This window comes from Pseudophryne corroboree, chromosome 6 (genome assembly GCF_028390025.1).
Source record: "Pseudophryne corroboree isolate aPseCor3 chromosome 6, aPseCor3.hap2, whole genome shotgun sequence".
Lineage (NCBI taxonomy): Eukaryota > Metazoa > Chordata > Amphibia > Anura > Myobatrachidae > Pseudophryne > Pseudophryne corroboree.
Genome location: NC_086449.1, coordinates 427,595,035 through 427,616,900, shown reverse-complemented (window position 1 = coordinate 427,616,900; position 21,866 = coordinate 427,595,035). Strand labels below are relative to the sequence as shown.

At 48.1% G+C, this 21,866-nt stretch overlaps 1 protein-coding gene across 6 annotated transcripts in view; it reads right to left on the bottom strand.

The window, feature by feature from the left end:
• KMT2E (lysine methyltransferase 2E (inactive)) overlaps positions 1–21,866 on the bottom strand; it is a 445,960-nt gene that overhangs the window by 340,237 nt on the left and 83,857 nt on the right. For all 6 annotated transcript variants that reach the window (XM_063927017.1, XM_063927020.1, XM_063927022.1 and 3 more), the window contains exon 2: positions 1,876–2,060. In XM_063927017.1, the coding sequence (XP_063783087.1) occupies positions 1,876–1,946 (71 nt within the window). In that variant the 5' untranslated portion in view covers positions 1,947–2,060. The remainder of the gene's footprint in view (positions 1–1,875; positions 2,061–21,866) is intronic.

Genomic DNA, 21,866 nt, shown 5'->3' with positions numbered 1-21,866 from the left:
GAATGTTTGTTTACAAAAATAATGAAAATATTAAACACACATTTTAAATAACATAGTATAAAAAAAGCATGTAAAATGTTACACATAAATACACTGAAAACCCAATGTGCTGCTGGGGGACCATGCTACTTCCACTACAAAACTCTCAACGTGTGTGGGTTCGTGCTACCTCCATTCCCCTCCTCACATCATGTCACAGGCCCTGTCCCAAACAGTCCTGTCATCACTGACATATCATGCATGTCCTGATATACTCTGTGCTGCTGGGCCAACCCTAGGAGTGCTAGTGGTGTGTTGCCCACACAGTGTTTGTTTTTAGAGTATAAGTAATATGTGTAGCAAGTTTAGTGTAAATTGCTCCAGGCATTCCAGTTATGCTGTCTGCTGAAAAACTCTGTGCTGCTGCCTCAACCCTAGGGGTGTCTTACCCCCACAGTGTTTGTTCCCAGCTTGTAAGTCATATGTGTAGCAAGTTTGTTGTAAATCGGTCTAGGCATTCTGGGGTTATGCTGTCTCCTGAAATTCTCTGTGCTGCTGTCTCCCGAAATTCTCTGTGCTGCTGTCTCACTCCTAGGGATGGTAGGGGTGTATAACCCCCACAGACTTTGTTCCCAGATTGTAAGTCTGATGTGTACCAAGTTTGGTGTAAATTGCTGCAAGCCTTCTACAGTAATGCTGTCTGCCGACGTACTCTGTGCTGCTGTCCCAGCCCTAGGAGTGCTAGGGGTGTCTGATCCCCACATTGTTTGTTTCCCGAGTGCAAGTCATGTGTGTACCCAGTTTGCTGTAAATTGATCTAGCCATTCGGCAGTTATGCTGTCTCATTAAATACTCTGTGCCGCTGTCCCACCCCTATGGGTGGTAGGGGTGTTTTCGAGATTGTAAGTCAAATGTGTACAAAGTTTGGTGTAAATTGCTCCAGGCCTTCCACAGTTATGCTGTCTGCTGACATACTCTGCGCTGATGTCCCATCCCTAGGGGTGCTAGCGGTGTTTGACCCCCACATTGTTTTTTTCCCTAGTGTAAGTCATATGTGTACCCAGTTTGTTGTAAAATTGGTCTAGCCATTCAGGATGTATGCTGTATCCTGAAACACACTCTGTGCGCTGTGCCACCCCCTAGGGGTGCTAGGGTTGTCTAACCCCCACATAGTTTGTTCCCAGATTGTAAGCGAGATGTGTACCAAGTTTGGTGTAAATTGCTCCAGGCCTTCCATAGTTTTGCTGTATCCTGAAATACTCTGTGCTACTGTCCCACTCCTAGGGGTGATAGGAGTGTTTAACCCCCACAGAGTTTGTTCCAAGATTTTAAGTCAGATGTGTACCAACTTTGGTGTAAATTGATCCAGGCCTTCCACAGTTTTGCTGGCTGCTGACATACGCTGTGCTGCTGTCCAACCCCTAGGGGTGCTCGGGGTGTCTGACCCCCATTGTGTTTGTTCCCAGAGTGTAAGTCATATGTGTACCAAGTTTGCTGTAAATTGCTGCAGGCATTCCAGAGTTATGCTGTCTGCTGAAATACTCAGTGCTGTTGCCTCACCCCTAAGGGTGCTGGGGTGTCTTCCTCCCACAGTGTTTGTTGGCAGATTGGAAGGCATATGTGTACCAATTTTTGAGTACATGGGTCCAGCAATTCCGGAGTTATGCTGTCTCCTGATATACTCTGTGCTGCTGTCTGCCCCCCTAGGGGTGCTAGGGATTTCAAATTGTTTTAATTGCGTCCGCCATGTTTTAATACGCCTGTATGTGAAATTTCACGATCTTCGCTTGTAAACTGTGGATTTATATAGAAAAACAGACAGGACAGAACGACAGATTTTCATTTTTATATAGTAGATGTTGGTCTTCATAAACACAACAAAAAGGTTTTACTTACTCAGAGCCTGCTGCCATTTCTAAATATGGAGTTTCTGCTGTCTCAACCCGTAAAGGGACCACTATGCTCATGACGTTCGCTTCTGATAAATTCGATTACTATGGAGTCCTCTGCATCGGTATCCAAAACACTGGGGCATGCCAGCCACAGTGCTCATTGCAAACATCTAAGTGCATCCACAAACCCTAAAGTGAAGCAGAAAAAAACATAAGCAAGAGTTCCTTTGTCCAAGACAACAGAAATAACATAATATATCAACATTTGCAAAAATTATAAACAATTACATAATAAACAATTTCTCATTTCATTGTCATATAGTAAGTCACAGAAATAGGTACTAGTTGGCAGAACAGTCATGCAGTTTAGAAATATCCTAAATCAGAGGTTCCCAAACTGTGTGCCGTGGCTCCCTGGGGTGCCCTGGGTTGGTGGTCCAGGACCAACTCAAATTATGTATGGTCAATATAATAAGCAAAACCAGTGCTGGTGGCTGCTAGTCATAAAATATGTGGCCAAACAGAAGCAAATCTTGTCCCTCACCACACAACTGACCATAAGGATGACATAAACGCGATCTACTTAATGTAATATTTCTTTCTAAATTTCTTAATAAGAAATGTTTGGCCTAGGGGTGCCGTGAAAAAAATTCTGATATTCTAGGGAGCCGTGATTCAAAAAAGTTTGGAAACCACTGTCCTAAATCATTAGTACAAAAAAAAGGAGGGAATACAATTATTAGCGCACACATAATTTGCAAACAAATAAACTATTAAACAGCTCTCCGCATTCTTAGTCTAGCACAAGAGTACAAGAGTGCCTTTAATGCGGATCTGAAATACAGTAAGCAATCTTATGCACAGAGGAGACAGACTTCAAGCAGACAGAAAATACTGGGGGTGGGACACGACTATTGTTTAATGGGTGCCCGCTGGCAGCAATTCAATTATGCTGTGGAATGGGCGCGTATGCTGCCGGAGCAAACAATTCTTCAGGACCAGGCCATCGGATCACTGTGCCTGAACATCGGCCATCCGAGAAACCCTCAGGTAACATAGGATGGCTGGGGAATTCATGCTTCGGAGGCCACTAAAAGGAAGACGTAGACACTGGCCTCGGTACTGCCACAAAATGCAGTAGATGCCCCCCTCCCCCCCGTTTTGGAAGGATCTTTCTATCACCGCCTGCGGCTTAGTGGGCACTGTGTTTGATGATGCAGTACCCATTCTGCACATGCGCAATACAGAAACCATCGGGTTGCATACATCTCTGCATCAAGGCCATAGTGCTCTGGTTTGAATCGAAACCGTAAGCCCAGTGCTGTGAGGAATAGTAGTAAAGAACCGTGGATGCTCCCTAAGCCGGAGGAGAGTGTCACCCCACCACCACCACTTCTGGGAGTGACGAGGCTAAGAACACATCACATTTGCTTGGCCTCACAAGCCACCCTGCAATGGCAAGCCTACTGTTGCGATGTTTATCCACAACTGCGATCACATCGCAGCGTACAGATCTGCAAGCAGCTTTGCAAATGCAATCCTTCGTGAATTAGGCCCTGTATCAACAATTAATATGCAGTTATGTTTATGTGACTAGGACGCTTTAAGAAAACTGGAACAAATAAAAGAAAGTGGTTCCTCCCAATTGGCGCAGGTCAAGTGTTACTAATATGCATCCCCTTTGATAGGGTATTAAAAGACATAATGGGGGATATTCAAATGTTTGAAAAGTCGGTTGGGAGTCTATTTTTTCCTGTCTATTAGATAGGAAAAAAACAGACATCCAACTGACTTTTCAAACTTTTGAATCTCCCCCATTAAGTCTGAAGGGTCCAGTCAGAGTGTAATGATAAAAACCATGATGTTTTAATATTGACTCTACACTTAAAAAAAAAAATAAGATTTTACTTACCGATAAATCTATTTCTCGTAGTATGTAGTGGATGCTGGGACTCCGTAAGGACCATGGGGAATAGCGGCTCCGCAGGAGACAGGGCACAAGAATAAAAGCTTTAGGATCAGGTGGTGTGCACTGGCTCCTCCCCCTATGACCCTCCTCCAAGCCTCAGTTAGGATACTGTGCCCGGACGAGCGTACATAATAAGGAAGGATATTGAATCCCGGGTAAGACTCATACCAGCCACACCAATCACACCGTACAACTTGTGATCCGAACCCAGTTAACAGTATGATAAAACGAAAAGGAGCCTCTGAAAAGATTGCTCACAACAATAATAACCTGAATTTTTGTAACAATAACTATATACAATTATTGCAGACAATCCGCACTTGGGATGGGCGCCCAGCATCCACTACGGACTACGAGAAATAGATTTATCGGTAAGTAAAATCTTATTTTCTCTGACGTCCTAGTGGATGCTGGGACTCCGTAAGGACCATGGGGATTATACCAAAGCTCCCAAACGGGCGGGAGAGTGCGGATGACTCTGCAGCACCGAATGAGAGAACTCCAGGTCCTCCTCAGCCAGGGTATCAAATTTGTAGAATTTTGCAAACGTGTTTGCCCCTGACCAAGTAGCTGCTCGGCAAAGTTGTAAAGCCGAGACCCCTCGGGCAGCCGCCCAAGATGAGCCCACTTTCCTTGTGGAATGGGCTTTTACCGATTTTGGCTGTGGCAGGCCTGCCACAGAATGTGCAAGCTGAATTGTACTACAAATCCAACGAGCAATCGTCTGCTTAGAAGCAGGAGCACCCAGCTTGTTGGGTGCATACAGGATAAACAGCGAGTCAGATTTTCTGACTCCAGCCGTCCTGGAAACATATATTTTCAGGGCCCTGACAACGTCAAGCAACTTGGAGTCCTCCAAGTCCCTAGTAGCCGCAGGTACCACAATAGGTTGGTTCATGTGAAATGCAGAAACCACCTTAGGTAGAAATTGAGGACGAGTCCTCAATTCTGCCCTGTCAGAATGAAAAATTAAGTAAGGACTTTTATATGATAAAGCCGCCAATTCTGACACATGCCTGGTTGAAGCCAGGGCTAACAGCATCGTCACCTTCCATGTGAGATATTTGAAGCCCACAGTGGTGAGTGGTTCAAACCAATGTGACTTTTGAAAACTCAACACAACATTGAGATCCCAAGGTGCCACTGGAGGCACAAAAGGAGGCTGTATATGCAGTACCCCTTTTACAAATGTCTGAACTTCAGGCATTGAAGCCAGTTCTTTCTGGAAGAAAATCGACAGGGCCGAAATTTGAACCTTAATGGACCCTAATTTTAGGCCCATAGATAGTCCTGTTTGCAGGAAATGGAGGAAACGACCCAGTTGAAATTCCTCTGTAGGGGCCTTCTTGGCCTCACACCACGCAACATATTTTCGCCAAATGCGGTGATAATGTTTTGCGGTTACGTCCTTCCTGGCCTTGACCAGGGTAGGGATGACTTCATCTGGAATGCCTTTTTCCCTCAGGATCCGGCGTTCAACCGCCATGCCGTCAAACGCAGCCACGGTAAGTCTTGGAACAGACAAGGCCCCTGCTGGAGCAGGTCCTTTCTCAGAGGGAGAGGCCACGGTTCGTCCGTGAGCATCTCTTGAAGTTCCGGGTACCAAGTCCTTCTTGGCCAATCCGGAGCCACGTGTATAGTTCTTACTCCTCTCCTTCTTATGATTCTCAGTACCTTTGGTATGAGAGGCAGAGGAGGGAACACCTACACTGACTGGTACACCCACGGCGTTACCAGGGCGTCCACCGCTATTGCCCGAGGGTCCCTTGACCTGGCGCAATATCTGTCTAGTTTTTTGTTTAGACGGGACGCCATCATGTCCACCTTTGGTTCTTCCCAACGGTTTACTATTAGGTGGAAGACTTCTGGGTGAAGTCCCCACTCTCCCGGGTGGAGGTCGTGTCTGCTGAGGAAGTCTGCTTCCCAGTTGTCCACTCCCGGAATGAAGACTGCTGACAGTGCTATCACATGATTTTCCGCCTAGCGAAGAATCCTTGCAGCTTCTGCCATTGCCCTCCTGCTTCTCGTGCCGCCCTGTCTGTTTACGTGGGCGACTGACGTGATGTTGTCCGATTGGATCAATACCGCCTGACCCTGAAGCAGGGGTTTCGCTTGACTTAGGGCATTGTAAATGGCCCTTAGTTCCAGAATGTTTATATGAAGAGATGCTTCCATGCTTGACCACAAGCCCTGGAAATTTCTTCCCTGTGTGACTGCTCCCCAGCCTCTCAGGCTTGCATCCGTGGTCACCAGGATCCAATCCTGAATGCCAATCTGCGGCCCTCTAGTAGATGAGCACTCTGCAGCCACCACAGAAGAGACACCCTTGTCCTTGGCGACAGGGTTATCCGCTGATGCATCTGAAGATGCGATCCGGACCATTTGTCCAGTAGATCCCACTGAAAAGTTCTTGCATGGAATCTTCCGAATGGAATCGCTTCGTAAGAAGCCACCATTTTTCCCAGGACCCTCGTGCACTGATGCACTGACACCTGGCCTGGTTTTAGGAGGTTCCTGACTAGCTCGGATAACTCCCTGGCCTTCTCCTCCGGGAGAAACACCTTTTTCTGGACTGTGTCCAGAATCATTCCTAGGAACAGTAGACGTGTCGTAGGAATCAGCTGCGATTTTGGAATATTTAGGATCCACCCGTGCTGACGTAACACTACCTGAGATAGTGCTACTCCGACTTCTAACTGTTCCCTGGACCTTGCCCTTATCAGGAGATCGTCCAAGTAAGGGATAATTAAGATGCCTTTTCTTCGAAGAAGAATCATCATTTCGGCCATTACCTTGGTAAAGACCCGAGGTGCCGTGGACAACCCAAACGGCAGCGTCTGAAACTGATAATGACAGTTTTGTACTACAAACCTGAGGTACCCTTGGTGAGACGGGTAGATTGGGACGTGGAGATAAGCATCCTTGATGTCCAGAGACACCATATAGTCCCCTTCTTCCAGGTTTGCTATCACCGCTCTGAGTGATTCCATCTTGAATTTGAACCTCTTTATGTAAGTGTTCAAGGATTTCAGATTTAAAATTGGTCTCACCGAGCCGTCCGGCTTCGGTACCACAAACAGCGTGGAATAATACCCCTTTCCCTGTTGTAGGAGGGGTACCTTGATTATCACCTGCTGGGAATACAGCTTGTGAATGGCTTCCAAAACTGCCTCCCTGTCGGAGGGAGACTTTGGTAGAGCAGACTTCAGGAACCGGCGAGGGGGAAACGCCTCGAATTCCAGTTTGTACCCCTGCGATACTACCTGTAGAATCCAGGGGTCCACTTGCGAGTGAGCCCACTGCGCGTTGAAATTCTTGAGACGGGCCCCCACCATGTCTGAGTCTGCTTGTAAAGCCCCAGCGTCATGCTGAAGACTTGGCAGAAGCAGGGGAGGGCTTCTGCTCCTGGGAAGCGGCTGCATGGTGCAGTCTTTTTCCCCTTCCTCTGCCCCGGGGCAGGAAGGAATGGCCTTTAGCTCGCTTGTACTTATGGGAACGAAAGGACTGAGTTTGAAAAGACGGTGTCTTTTTCTGCTGATGTGAAGTGACCTGGGGTAAAAAGGTGGATTTTCCAGCCGTTGCCGTGGCCACCAGGTCCGATAGACCAGCCCCAAATAACTCCTCCCCTTTATACGGCAATACTTCCATATGTCGTTTGGAATCCGCATCGCCTGACCACTGTCGCGTCCATAACGCTCTTCTGGCAGAAATGGACATAGCACTTACTCTTGATGCCAGGGTGCAAATATATCCCTCTGTGCATCACGCATATATAGTAATGCATCCTTCAAATGCTCTATAGTTAACAGTATATTGTCCCTATCCAGGGTATCAATATTTTCAGTCAGGGAATCCGACCACGTGACTCCAGCACTGCACATCCAGGCTGAAGCGATTGCTGGTCGCAGTATAACACCAGTATGTGTGTATATACTTTTAAGAATATTTTCCAGCCTTCTATCTGCTGGTTCCTTGAGGGTGGCCGTATCAGGAGACGGTAACGCTACTTGTTTAGATAAACGTGTGAGCGCCTTATCTACCCTAGGGGGTGTTTCCCAACGCGTCCTAACCTCTGACGGGAAAGGATATAGTGCCAATAATTTTTTAGAAATTAGCAGTTTTTTGTCGGGGGAAACCCACGCTTTATCACACACCTCATTTAACTCATCTGACTCAGGGAAAACTATTGGTAGTTTTTTCACACCCCACATAATACCCTTCTTTGTGGTACTTGTAGTGTCAGAAATGTTCAATGCCTCCTTCATTGCCGTGATCATGTAACGTGTGGCCCTACTGGACATTACGTTTGTCTCCTCACCGTCGACACTAGACTCAGTATCTGTGTCTGGGTCTGTGTCGACCCACTGAGGTAACGGGCGTTTTAGGGCCCCCGACGGTGTCTGAGACGTCTGGACAGGCACTAATTGATTTGTCGGCTGTCTCATGTCATCAACCGTTCTTTGCAAAGTGCTGACATTATCACTTAATTCTTTAAATACGATCATCCAGTCAGGTGTCGACACCCTAGGGGGTGACATCACTAACCCAGGCAATTGCTCCGCCTCCACATCATTTTCCTCCTCATACATGTCGACACACACGTACCGACACACAGCACACACACCGGGAATGCTCTGATAGAGGACAGGACCCCACAAGCCCTTTGGAGAGACAGAGGGAGAGTCTGCCAGCACACACCAAGCGCTATATATATATATATATATACAGGGATAACCTTATATAAGTGTTATTCCCTTTATAGCTGCTGTTTATATAATTTTTAGCTGCCAATAGTGCCCCCCCTTCTCTTTTTTACCCTGATTCTGTAGCAAGTCTGCAGGGGAGAGTCAGGGAGCCGTCCTTCCAGCGGAGCTGTGAGGGAAAATGGTGCTTGTGTGCCGAGGAGATAGGCTCCGCCCCTTCACGATGTCCTTATCTCCAGCTCTTTTCTGTAAAAATGGCAGGGGTTAAAATACATCCATATAGCCCAAGAGCTATATGTGATGTATTCTTTTGCCAACCTAAGGTATTATCTGTTATATTGCGTCTCAGGGCGCTCCCCCCCAGCGCCCTGCACCCTCAGTGACCGGAGTGTGAAGTGTGCTGAGAGCAATGGCGCACAGCTGCGGTGCTGTGCGCTACCTTAGTCTGAAGACAGGATCGTCTTCTGCCGCCGATTTCACCGGACCTCTTCGCTCTTCTGGCTCTGTAAGGGGGCCGGCGGCGCGGCTCCGGGACCCATCCAGGCTGAACCTGTGATCGTCCCTCTGGAGCTAATGTCCAGTAGCCTAAGAAACCCAATCCACTCTGCACGCAGGTGAGTCCGTTTCTTCTCCCCTTAGTCCCACGATGCAGTGAGCCTGTTGCCAGCAGGACTCACTGAAAATAAAAAACCTAAAATACACTTTTATTCTAAGCAGCTCAGGAGAGCCACCTAGCCTGCACCCTTCTCGTTCGGGCACAAAAATCTAACTGAGGCTTGGAGGAGGGTCATAGGGGGAGGAGCCAGTGCACACCACCTGATCCTAAAGCTTTTATTCTTGTGCCCTGTCTCCTGCGGAGCCGCTATTCCCCATGGTCCTTACGGAGTCCCAGCATCCACTAGGACGTCAGAGAAATAAGATTTTAAACCTAACGGTAAATCTTTTTCTCGTAGTCCGTAGAGGATGCTGGGGACTCCGTAAGGACCATGCGGATAGACTGGCTCCGCAGGAGACATGGGCACTTTAAGAAAGAACTTTAGATATGGGTGTGCACTGGCTCCTCCCTCTATGCCCCTCCTCCAGACCTCAGTTAGAGAAACTGTGCCCAGAGGAGACGGACAGTACGAGGAAAGGATTTTTGTTAATCCAAGGGCAAGATTCATACCAGCCCACACCATTCACACCGTATAACTTGTGATATACTATCCAGTTAACAGTATGAAAACAACATAGCATCAGTCCGAGACCGATGAAACTATAACATAACCCTTTAGTAAGCAAAACTATAAACAAGTCTTGCAGAACTAGTCCGCACTTGGGACGGGCGCCCAGCATCCTCTACGGACTACGAGAAAAAGATTTACCGGTAGCTTTAAAATCTTATTTTCTCTTACGTCCTAGAGGATGCTGGGGACTCCGTAAGGACCATGGAGATTATACCAAAGCTCCCAAACGGGCGGGAGAGTGCGGATGACTCTGCAGCACCGATTGAGCAAATATGAGGTCCTCCTCAGCCAGGGTATCAAACTTATAGAATTTTGCAAAGGTGTTTGAACCCGACCAAGTAGCAGCTCGGCACAGCTGTAGAGCTGAGACCCCTCGGGCAGCCGCCCAAGAAGAGCCCACCTTCCTAGTGGAATGGGTCTTGACCGATTTTGGTAACGGCAATCCAGCTGTAGAATGGAGCCTGCTGAATCGTGTTACAGATCCAGCGAGCAATAGTCTGCTTTGAAGCAGGAGCGCCAAACTTGTTGGCTGCATACAGGACAAACAGTGCTTCTGTTTTTCTGACTCTAGCCGTTCTAGCTACATAAATTTTCAAAGCCCTGACCACATCAAGGGACTCGGAATCCTCCAAGTCTCGCGTAGCCACAGGAACCATAATACGTTGGTTCATATGAAAAGATGACACCACCTTAGGCAAAACTTGAGGACGCGTCCGCAATTCCGCACTATCAATATGGAAAACCAGATAGGGGCTTTTATGAGACAAAGCCGCCAATTCCGACACTCGCCTAGCCGAAGCCAAAGCTAACAACATGACCACCTTCCAAGTGAGATATTTTAACTCCACCGTTTTAGGTGGTTCAAACCAGTGCGACTTAAGGAAACTCAACACCACATTAAGGTCCCAAGGCGCCACCGGAGGTACAAAAGGAGGCTGAATATGCAGCACTCCCTTCACAAAAGTCTGTACTTCTGGGAGAGAAGCTAATTCCTTCTGAAAAAATGGATAAGGCCGAAATCTGAACCTTAACGGAGCCTAAATTTATGTCCAAATTCACTCCAGTTTGTAGGAAGTGAAGGAAACGGCCTAGATGGTATTCTTCCGTAGGAGCATTCCTGGCCTCACATACTTTCGCCATATACGGTGATAATGTTTAGCGGTCACGTCCTTCCTAGCCTTTATCGGGTCTGGGACTCCAGGTAGACAACAAAAAGGTCGACACCAATTGGTCGGCACGGAACTAGGTCGACACGGAACTAGGTCGACATGAGTTTTTTTATGTTTTTTTGGTGTCGTTTTCTTCGTAGAGTGACTGGGAACCCCAATTAGTGCACCGCTTCGCTCGCCATGCTTCGGGCATGGTGCCTTCGCTCTGCACAGATAACGATCCACGTGGACTACGATTGGAACGGTAAAGTATGAAAAAGTTCCAAAAAAAAAAAATTGTGAAAAACTCATGTCGACATTTTTTCCATGTCGACCTTTTGTCCATGTCGACCTAAGGTGTGTCGACCAATTGGCGTCAACCTAAGGTGTGTCGACCTTTTTGTTGTCGACCTGGAGTCCGGATACTCCTTTATCAGAGTAGGAATGACCTCATCCGGAATGCCCTTTCCCGCTAGGATCCGGCATTCAACCGCCATGCTGTCAAACGCAGCCGCGGTAAGTCTTGGAACAGACAGGGCCTCTGTTGCAACAGGTTCTGCCTTAGAGGAAGAGGCCACGGATCTTCTGTGAACATCTCCTGCAGATCCGGATACCAGGCCCTTTGCAGCCAATCTGGAACAATGAGAATTGTCTGTACTCCTCTTTTCCTTATTATTCTCAACACCTTTGGGATGAGAGGAAGAGGAGGAAACGCATAAACCGACTGGAACACCCACTGTGTCACTAGGGCGTCCACAGCTACCGCCTGAGGGTCTCTTTACCTGGCGCAATATCTCTGTAGCTTTTTGTTGAGGCGGGACGCCATCATGTCTATCTGGGGTAGTCCCCACTGACTTGCAATCTGTGCGAAGACTTCCTGATGAAGTACCCACTCTCCTGGATGCAGGTCTTGCCCGCTGAGGAAGTCTGCTTCCCAGTTGTCCACTCCCGGAATGAACACTGCTGACAGTGCGCTTACATGATTTTCCGCCCAGCGAAGAATCCTGGTGGCTTCCGCCATTGCAACTCTGCTCCTTGTGCCACCTTGGCGGTTTACATGAGCCACTGCGGTGATGTTGTCTGACTGAATCAGAACTGGTAGGTCGCGAAGCAAGGTCTCCGCTTGACGAAGGGCGTTGTATATGGCCCTCACTCCAGGACGTTGATGTGAAGACAAGTCTCTTGACTTGTCCAAAGTCCTTGGAAGTTTCTTCCCTGTGTGACTGCTCCCCAACCTCGGAGGCATGCGTCCGTGGTCACCAGAACCCAGTCCTGAATGCCGAACCTGCGGCCCTCTAGAAGGTGAGCACTCTGTAGCCACCACAGGAGAGATACCCTGGCCCTGGGGGACAGGGCGATCAACTGATGAATCTGTAGATGTGACCCGGACCACTTGTCCAGTAGGTCCCATTGGAAGGTCCTCGCATGGAACCTGCCGAAGGGAATGGCCTCATACGATGCCACCATCTTTCCCAGGACCCGAGTGCAGTGATTTACTGACACCTGCTTTGGCTTCAATAAGTTCCTGACCAGGGTCATGAGTTCCTGAGCCTTTTCTATCCGAAGATAAACCCTTTTCTGGTCCGTATCCAGAATCATGCCCAAGAAGGTCAGTAGGAACCAACTGCGACTTCGAGATAATGAGAATCCAGCCGTGTTGCTGTAACACTTTCAGTGAAAGTGACACGCTGCTCAGCAACTGCTCTCTTGATCTCGCTTTTATGAGATCGTCCAAGTATGGGATAATTGTGACACCCTGCTTGCGCAGGAGCACCATCATTTCCACCATTACCTTGGTGAAAATCCTCGGGGCCATGGAAAGCCCAAACGGCAATGTCTGAAATTGGTAATGACAGTCCTGTACCGCAAATCTCATGTACGCCTGATGAGGTGGATATATGGGAACATGAAGGTATGCATCCTTTATGTCCAGGGATACCATAAAATCCCCCCTTCCAGGCTGGCAATGACCGCTCTGAGCGATTCCATTTTGAACTTGAACCTTTTCAAGTATAGGTTCAGGGATTTTAAATTTAAAATGGGTCTGACCGAACCGTCCAGTTTCGGGACTACAAACAGGGTTGAGTAATATCCCCTCCCTTGTTGAAGTAGGGGAACCTTGACCACCACCTGTTGAAGATATAATTTGTGAATTGCATTTAACACTAACTCCCTTTCTGGGGGAGAAGCCGGTAGGGCCGATTTGAAAAAACGGCGAGGACGCACCTCTTCGAATTCCAGCTTGTAACCCTGAGAAACAATTTCTATTGCCCAGGGATCCGCCTATGGGTGAACTCAGATGTGGCTGAAATTCCGAAGACGTGCCCCGACTCCGCCAGTGGAGCCCCAGCGTCATGCGGTGGATTTTGTAGAGGCCGGGGAGGACTTCTGTTCCTGGGAACTAGCTGTGTTGTGCAGCTTTTTCCCTCTGCCCTTACCTCTGGCAAGAAAGGACGCACCTCGTACTTTCTTGTTTCTCTGTGACCGAAAGGACTGCATTTGATAATGTGGCGCTTTCTTAGGCTGTGATGGAATAGAAGGCAAAAAATTAGATTTACCAGCTGTAGCTGTGGAGACCAGGTCCGAGAGACCGTCTCCAAACAATTACTCACCCTTGTAAGGTAAAACCTCTATATGCCCTTTTGAGTCGGCATCACCTGTCCATTGCCGGGTCCATAGGACTCGTCTAGCAGAAATCAACATAGCGTTGACTCTAGAACCCAGTAAACCAATGTCTCTTTGAGCATCTCTCATATATAAGACAGCATCTTTTATATGTCCTAGGGTCAATAAGATGGTATCCTTATCCAGGGTCTCAATCTCCGCTGATAAGGTATCTGTCCACGCTGCTACAGCACTACAAACCCAAGCCGACGCAATAGCCGGTCTGAGTAAAGTACCAGAATGCGTGTAAATGGACTTCAAAATAACCTCCTGCTTGCGATCAGCAGGATCCCTTAGGGTAGCCGTATCTTGGGATGGCAGCGCTACCTTTTTGGATAGGCGTGTCAACGCTTTTTCCACCCTAGGGGAGGATTCCCACCGTATCCTGTCCTTTGCCGGGAAAGGATACGCCATAAGAATCCTTTTGGGATTCTGCAGTTTTTTGTCTGGAGATTCCCACGCTTTTTCACACAACTCGTTCAGCTCATGAGAAGGGGGAAAGGCTACCTCAGGTTTCTTTCCCTTATACATGTGTACCCTTGTGTCAGGGACAGGGGGTTCCTCTGTGATATGCAAAACCTCTTTTATTGCAATAATCATATATCAAATACATCTAGCCAATTTTGGCTGTAACTTTGCATCTTCGTAGTCGACACTGGAGTCAGAATCCGTGTCGGTATCAGTGTCTACTATTTGGGATAGTGGGCGCTTTTGAGAACCCGAAGGTCACTGCGACGTAGGGCAGACATGGGTTGACTCCCTGGCTGTTCCCTAGCCTCAGCTTTGTCTAATCTTTTGTGCAATAAATTCACATTAGCAGTTAAAACATTCCCCATATCCATCCAGTCAGGTGTCGGCGTTGTCGACGGAGACACCACATTCATTTGCTCCACCTCCTCCCTAGGAGAGCCTTCTACCTCAGACATGTCGACACACGCGTACCGACACACCACACACACAGGGAATCCTTATCTGAAGACAGGTCCCCCACAAGGCCCTTTGGAGAGACAGAGAGAGAGTATGCCAGCACACACCCAGCGCTAATGACCAGGGAAAAAAACACACAGTATGTTTACCCAGATAGCGCTGTAATCTGCGCCAATTATGTGCCCCCCCCCCCCCTTCTTTAATACCCTCTTTCACCATGGATAAGCAGGGGAGAGTCCGGGGAGCTTCCTCTCAGCGCTGTGCTGTGGAGAAAATGGCGCTGGTGAGTGCTGAGGAAGAAGCCCAGCCCCCTCGGCGGCGGGCTTCTGTCCCGCTGAAATATCGAAAAACCTGGCTGGGGCTTTTTATATATACAGTGCCAAGCTGTATAAATACACATTTGCCAGAAAAAAAGGTTTTATTGCTGCCCAGGGCGCCCCCCCCTGCGCCCTGCACCCTTACAGTGACTGCCGTTTGTGTGTGCTGTGTGGGAGCAATGGCGCACAGCTTTACTGCTGTGCGTTACCTCAGTGAAGATCTGAAGTCTTCTGCCGCCTCTGAAGTCTTCTTTTTTCTCATACTCACCCGGCTTCTATCTTCCGGCTCTGCGAGGAGGACAGCGGCGCGACTCTGGGACAGACGGCGAAGGTGAGACCTGCGTTCCGATCCCTCTAGAGCTAATGGTGTCCAGTAGCCTAAGAAACAGAGCCTAACATTAAAGCAGGTCTGTTTCTCTCCCCTCAGTCCCTCGATGCAGGGAGTCTGTTGCCAGCAGGCTCCCTGAAAATAAAAAAACCTAACAAATATACTTTCTTTCAGGAAACTCAGGATAGCTCCCTGTAGTGCACTCAGTCTCCTCTGGGCACAGTAGTAAACTGAGGTCTGGAGGAGGGGCATAGAGGGAGGAGCCAGTGAACACCCATATCTAAAGTTCTTTCTTAAAGTGCCCATGTCTCCTGCGGAGCCAGTCTATCCCCATTGTCCTTACGGAGTCCCCAGCATCCTCTAGGACGTAAGAGAAATAGGATTTTAAATGACCTACCAGTAAATCCTTTTCTCGTAGTCCGTCGAGGATGCTGGGGTACACATTAGTACCATGGGTATAGACGGGTCCACTAGGAGCCTTGGACACTAAGAAATCAATAGTGTGCGCTGGCTCCTCCCTCTATGCCCCTCCTACAATACTCAGTCTAGAAACTGTGCCCAAGGAGACGAACATACTTTGATAGAAGGATTTAAAAGAACAGTGGTGATATTCGAACGAGCACACACAAACAATAGGAAAGCCACGCTAACCAAACTTGAACAGAAACAGCAGCAGCTGAACCAACAATAATACTGAACAGTGCAGGAAAACACAAAGCATTGGGCGGGTGCCAAGCATCCTCTACCGACCACGAGAAAAGGATTCAAATCCTATTTTCTCTTACGTCCTAGAGGATACTGGGGTCCACATTAGTATCATGGGGATGTACCAAAGCTCCCAAACCGTGTGGGAGAGTGCCGAGGTTTCTGCAGAACAAATTGACCAAACGGAAGGTCCTTAGAGGCCAAAGTATTGAACTTGTAGAACTTAGCAAATGTGTTCAAACCTGACCAAGTAGCTGCTCAGCAGAGCTGTAAAGCCGACACACCCTGGGCAGCCGCCCAGGAAGAACCCACCGACCTAGTAGAGTGGGCCTGTACAGATCTTGGAACCGGCAAACCTGCCATAGACTAAAGCATGCTGGATAGTAAGCAATAGACTGCTTTTAAGCAAGACACCCAATTCTCTTGGGATCATAGAGAACAAACAGAGAGTCTGATTTTCTGTGACGAGCTGTCCGCTTCACATAGATCTTCAAAGCCCACACAACATCCAAGTACTTTGAAGTAGCAGAGGTGTCAGTAACCACCGGAACCACAATAGGTTGGTTGATATGAAATGCAGACACCACCTTTGAAAGAAATTGCTGACGAGTTCTGAGTTCAGCTCTATCTTCATGAAAAATCAAACAGGGGCTTTTGTGAGACAACGCCCCAAGCTCCGACACACACCTCGCTGAAGCCAAGGCCATGTGACGGCTTCCACGTAAGAAACTTGACGTCAACTTCCTGCAAGGAGCCCAAACGTAGGCCCACATCCACTCCTGACTGCAGAAAATGGAGAAAACGTCCCTGTTGAAATTCCAACGTAAGAAATTTCCTGTTCTCACACCGAGAGACGTATTTTTTCCCCAAATACGGTGGTAAGGTTTAGATGTTACCCTCTTTCTGGCTTGGATCAAGGTTGGAATAACCCTTTCCAGGATCCATTTCCGGGCTAGAATTTGACGCTCAACCCCCATGCAGTCAGACGTAGTCACGGTAAGTCGTGAGACGAACGGCCCCTGTTGTAGAAGATCCTCGCAAAGAGGTAGAGGCCACGGGTCCTCTAGGAGTATCTCCAGTAGATCCGCGTACCAGGCCCTCCTTGGCCAGTCCTGAGCAATGAAAATAGCTTGAACCTTTTTCCTTTTTATTTTTTTGACAATTCTTGGGATCAATGGAAGTAGTGGAAACACGTACACCACTTGGTAGTCCCATGGAGTCACCAAAGCTCGCAACGCCACTGCTTGTGGGTCTCTCGACCTGGAACAATACCGCTTGAGCTTCTTGTTAAGACAAGAAGCCATCATGTCGATTTGTGGAATTCTCCACAGACGTGTCAAGCACCCGAACACCTCCAGGTGAAGGCCCCACTCCCCTGGGTGGAGGTCGTATCTGCTGAGGAAGTCTGCTTCCCAGTTGTCCACTCCCAAAATGAAGACTAGCGACAACGCCACAGCGTGCCGTTCTGCCTAGAGGAGAATCCTTGTTATCTCTGACATTGCTGCTCTGCTCTTCATGCCTCCCTGTCGGTTTATGTACGTTACCGCCGTCACATTGTCCGACTGAACCTGAACGGCGTGATACCGAAGATGTGATGCCTGTAGAAAAGCGCTGTATATGGCCATTAGTTCCAGAATGTCGAATCGGAAGAATGGTTTCCTGACTTGACCATTTTCCTTGGAACTGTTCCCCTTGGGTGACTGCACCCCAACCTCTGAGGCTTGCATCTGTGGTTAGCAGAATACAATTTTGAATCCCGAACCGTCAGCCCTCAGTCAGGTGAGAAGTCTGAAGCCACCACAGAAGAGAAAGCCTGGCTTTTGGTGACAGATGTATTCTCTGGTGCATGTTTAGAAGCAATCTGGACCATTTGTCCAACAGATCCAGCTGGAAGGGCCTTGCGTGAAACCTTCCATACTGCAGTGCCTCGTAAGAGGCTACCATCTTCCCCAGGAGGCGAACGCATAGATGCACCGATATCCGGGTCGGCCTTAGAACGTCCCGCACCATCGACTGAATTACCAATGCCTTTTACATTGGAAGGAATACCTTATGTGGCTCCGTATCCAGTATCATCCTCAGGAATGGAAGCCTCTGTGTTGGGTCCAGGTGAGAGATTTTGGCAGGTTCAGAATCCACCTGTGATCCAGGAGTAGTCGTGTTGAGAGGGCAATGTTGCCTAACAACCTCTCCTTGGATGGTGCTTTTATCAGATCGTCCAGGTACGCTATTATGTTCACGTCTTGCTTGTGGTGGAGAAACATCATCTCTGTCATTACCTTGGTGAATACCCTCAGTGCCGTGGTGGGACCAAATGGCAGAGCCTGGAACTGGTAGTGACAGTCCTGTAATGCAAACCTTAGATAAGCCTGATGGGGCAGCCAAAATCATCCTTGATATCCAGAGACACCATGAATTCCCCCTCCTCCAGACCCAAGATCACCGCTCTCAGAGACTCCATCTTGAATTTGAACACCCGTAAGTACAGGTTCAGTGACTTGAGGTTTAAAATGGGCCTTACCGAACCGTCCGGTTTTGGTACCAAAAACAGGTTGGAATAATAACCCTTGTTTTGCAGTTGAAGTGGAATTGGAACAATGACCCGAGTCTGTACCGGTTTTTGAATTGCTGCCTGTATAGTCATGCTTGCGTCTGGAGAAGCTGGCAAGCCTGATTTGAAGAATCTGTGAGGTAGGAGTTCCTGAAACTCCAATCTGTAGGCCTGAGCGATAAGATCGTTGACCCATGGAACCAGGCATGATTTTGCCCATATGCAACTGAAATATCTTAATCGGGCTCCAACCTGCTTGTCTTCCAGGCAGTGGTGTCCACCGTCATGCTGAAGGCTTTGAGGAAGCAGGACCGGAGGTCTGTTCCTGTGAAACTGCAGTTGCAGGTTTCTGGGTTTACCGCTATTGCCTTTGAAGGCTGCAGAAGAACCTTTGGATTTACTTTTAAATTTTGCTGTCCGAAAGGACTGCAGAGTTGGAGCAGAGTAGATTTCCTAGCTGGGGGTGCTGCAGAAGGAAAGTATGTAGACTTACCCGCCGTAGCCTTGGATATCCACGTACCCAGTTCATCTCCAAAAAGGGCCTCACCTGTGAATGGTAGGCTTTCCAAGCCTTTCCTAAAATCCTCATCCGCAGTCCACTGGTGTAGCCACAAGCCACTGCGTTCTGACACCGCCATGGCAGTGGTGCATGCGTTGCGCAAACCAATTTCCTTTATGGCCTCCACCACGTCACCCTCCTCCGCGTCAGATACATCATCATCAGTGTCGGCCTGCAGGATTTGGGCCAGAGTACGCTTTTGTGGACAAATGGCAGGGGTCTGGGAACTGAATCTCTAGTCATCAGGTCCTCCACAGACCTGTGGAGGTCCTGTCTTAAGTATTGTGTCTCTTTCTCATTATGGGACCATTTTATTAGAAATATGTGAGATCATCCCTTTAAGGGAATCCAACCATGCGGGTTCAGACCCACTAGCCTGAGAATGTGTACTATCCTGGGTACACTGTAGTGAATCTCCCCGGAAAGACAAACACTCCACTGTGCAGTAAACACACTCCCTTGACATGGTAATGTGAAGGGACACACACACTCACACACAGTAAAGGTGAAAGCACAGTTAACACACACACACACACACACACACACACACACACACACACACACAGAGCCCGCAGGGAGACACAGAGAAGATGGAGCCAGCCACACCGCGCCCCTTATGCTAAAGCCAAGCTCAGATGGGTCACAAACTAAGCTCCTTAAAAGGGCCTGATATTCTAACACTGATCCCCCCCTCCCCCCCTTACTATGACCCCCTGGTACTACAGAGGAAACGTGGAGTCTTTGTGGAGAAGCTGCGCTTCCCTGCAAGTCCTGTTCCTTCTCCTCCATTTTGTAGGACTTTTTTCCATATGAGCTTTCATTTGTTTGTCATTGCTAATTTGCATTTTATATGTTTTTAGTGTAGTGTCAATATTAAATCATTATGTATTTATCATTACACTCTGACTGGACCCTTCAGACTTCATATGTGTTTTAACACCCTGTCAAGGGGGATACATATTAGTAACACTTGACTTGCGCCAATTGGGAGGAACCACTTTCTTTTATTTGTTCTATTTTCATATTGGGAGCTTTTGAGGGGAGCTCCTGGACTCTCCCTGGGCTTGCACTAGTCTTACAGCGCAGCAAGCAAACTCAAAATATGCCATTATACATCCTGCTTTAAGAAAACTGCTTATCCCTTGTACTAATCTTCATTCTGATAAGGATTTGTGAAAAATTAGATTTATGGTAGACTTGCTATTGTTAAATCTTTCTGCGAGGTACAGTGTGTGTCCACAGGGAATACATTGGGGTGTAGAGAGATGTATTTTGATCCAGGCACCAACAGATTAAAGCTTTAGCTGTTCCAAGATGCATTGAGGCCTCCTCTATAACCCAACCTCCAGTCCAATGCAGGAGCAGGTAAAAGTGAAGGCAGATGTTAGTCACATAGAACCACATTCTCACAACAGGAGAAGGGACCAGCGACCAATGCCATACAAACCCATAGAAGCTAGGTGCGTCAGGGTGGGCGCCCTGTGGAACCCAGTGTACCTCGCAGAAAGAGATTTAACCATGGTAAGTCTACCATAAATCTCCTTTTTTGCAGCAGGGTACACTGTGTTCCACAGGGAATACATTGCGGATGTCCCAAAGCAGTTCCTCAAGGGAGGGGATGCGCCTTAGCGGGTATGAGCACCCGGCGTCCAAAGAAAGCATCCTGGGAAGCGGAAGTATCAAAAGGCATAGAACCTAATGAACGTGTTCAGAGGACCACGTAGCCGCCTTGCACAAATGTTCTGCGGAAGTGCCATGGCGGGCCGCCCAAGAGGGTCCAACCAACCGAGTAGAATGGGCTTTAATAGCAGCAGGAGCTGGAGGTCCAGCCTGTGCTTAAGCTTGCGCAATCACCATTCTAATCCATCTGGCCAAGGTTTGCCTAGTCGCAGGCCAGGTACGTGTGAAAACCAAAAAGTACAAAAAGGGAATCTGACCTCCTGATAGAGGCAGTCCTCTCCACGTATATACGGAGAGCCCGTACCACATCCAAAGACCGCTCTTTGTAGGACAAACCAGAAGAGATGAAGGCTGGAACCACAATCTCTTGGTTATGGTGAAAAGATACCACTTTAGGCAATTAACCAGGGCGTGTTCTAAGAACTGCCCGCTCACGGTAAAATATCAGAAAGGGTGAACGACAGGACAGAGCGCCAAGGTCCAACACCCTCCTAGCAGAGGCAATAGCCAGTAGGAACAGGACCTTGACCGTGAGCCATTTAAGGTCCACTGATTCAAGAGATTCAAATGAAGACTCATGCAGGGCATTCAGAACAGAGAGATCCCATGCAGCCACAGGAGGGACAGAGGGAGGCTGAATCCGTAAAACACCCTGAGTGAAAGTATGAACGTCAGGAATAGATGCAATTTTTCTAGGAAAACATATCAACAAGGCAGGGATATGAACCTTGAGGGAGGCCAGACAAAGGCCTAAATCCAGGCCTTGTTGCAGCAAAGCCAGAAGTCGTGAAGTACTGAATTCGTAAGCCTCGTAATTCTTAGAAGCACACCAGGTGAAGAATTCCAGTCCCTATAATAAATCCGAGCAGATACCGGTTTGCGGGCTTTCAGCATAGTTTGGATGCCCGCCTCGAAGAATCCTTTGGCCCTCAGGAGTAAAGCTTCAAAAGTCACGCCGTCAAGGCCAGCCTGGCCAGGTCCGGATAAAGACAAGGGCCCTGAACGAGGAAGTCTGGGGTTTGAGGAAGTAGTTCCACTAGAAGTAGAGACATTTTAAATTCCCTTCAGGGAGCAATCCCTCCACCAATCGGTGAGGGAGCCCACTCTGAAAGACGCAATATTAGACTTAATACTTACAAATGGAGACAGAATATCGGACGTAAAAGTGGGTGAAAACCTGGGATCCAGTGGTCATCAAGCAGTATAGTTCAGCATAAA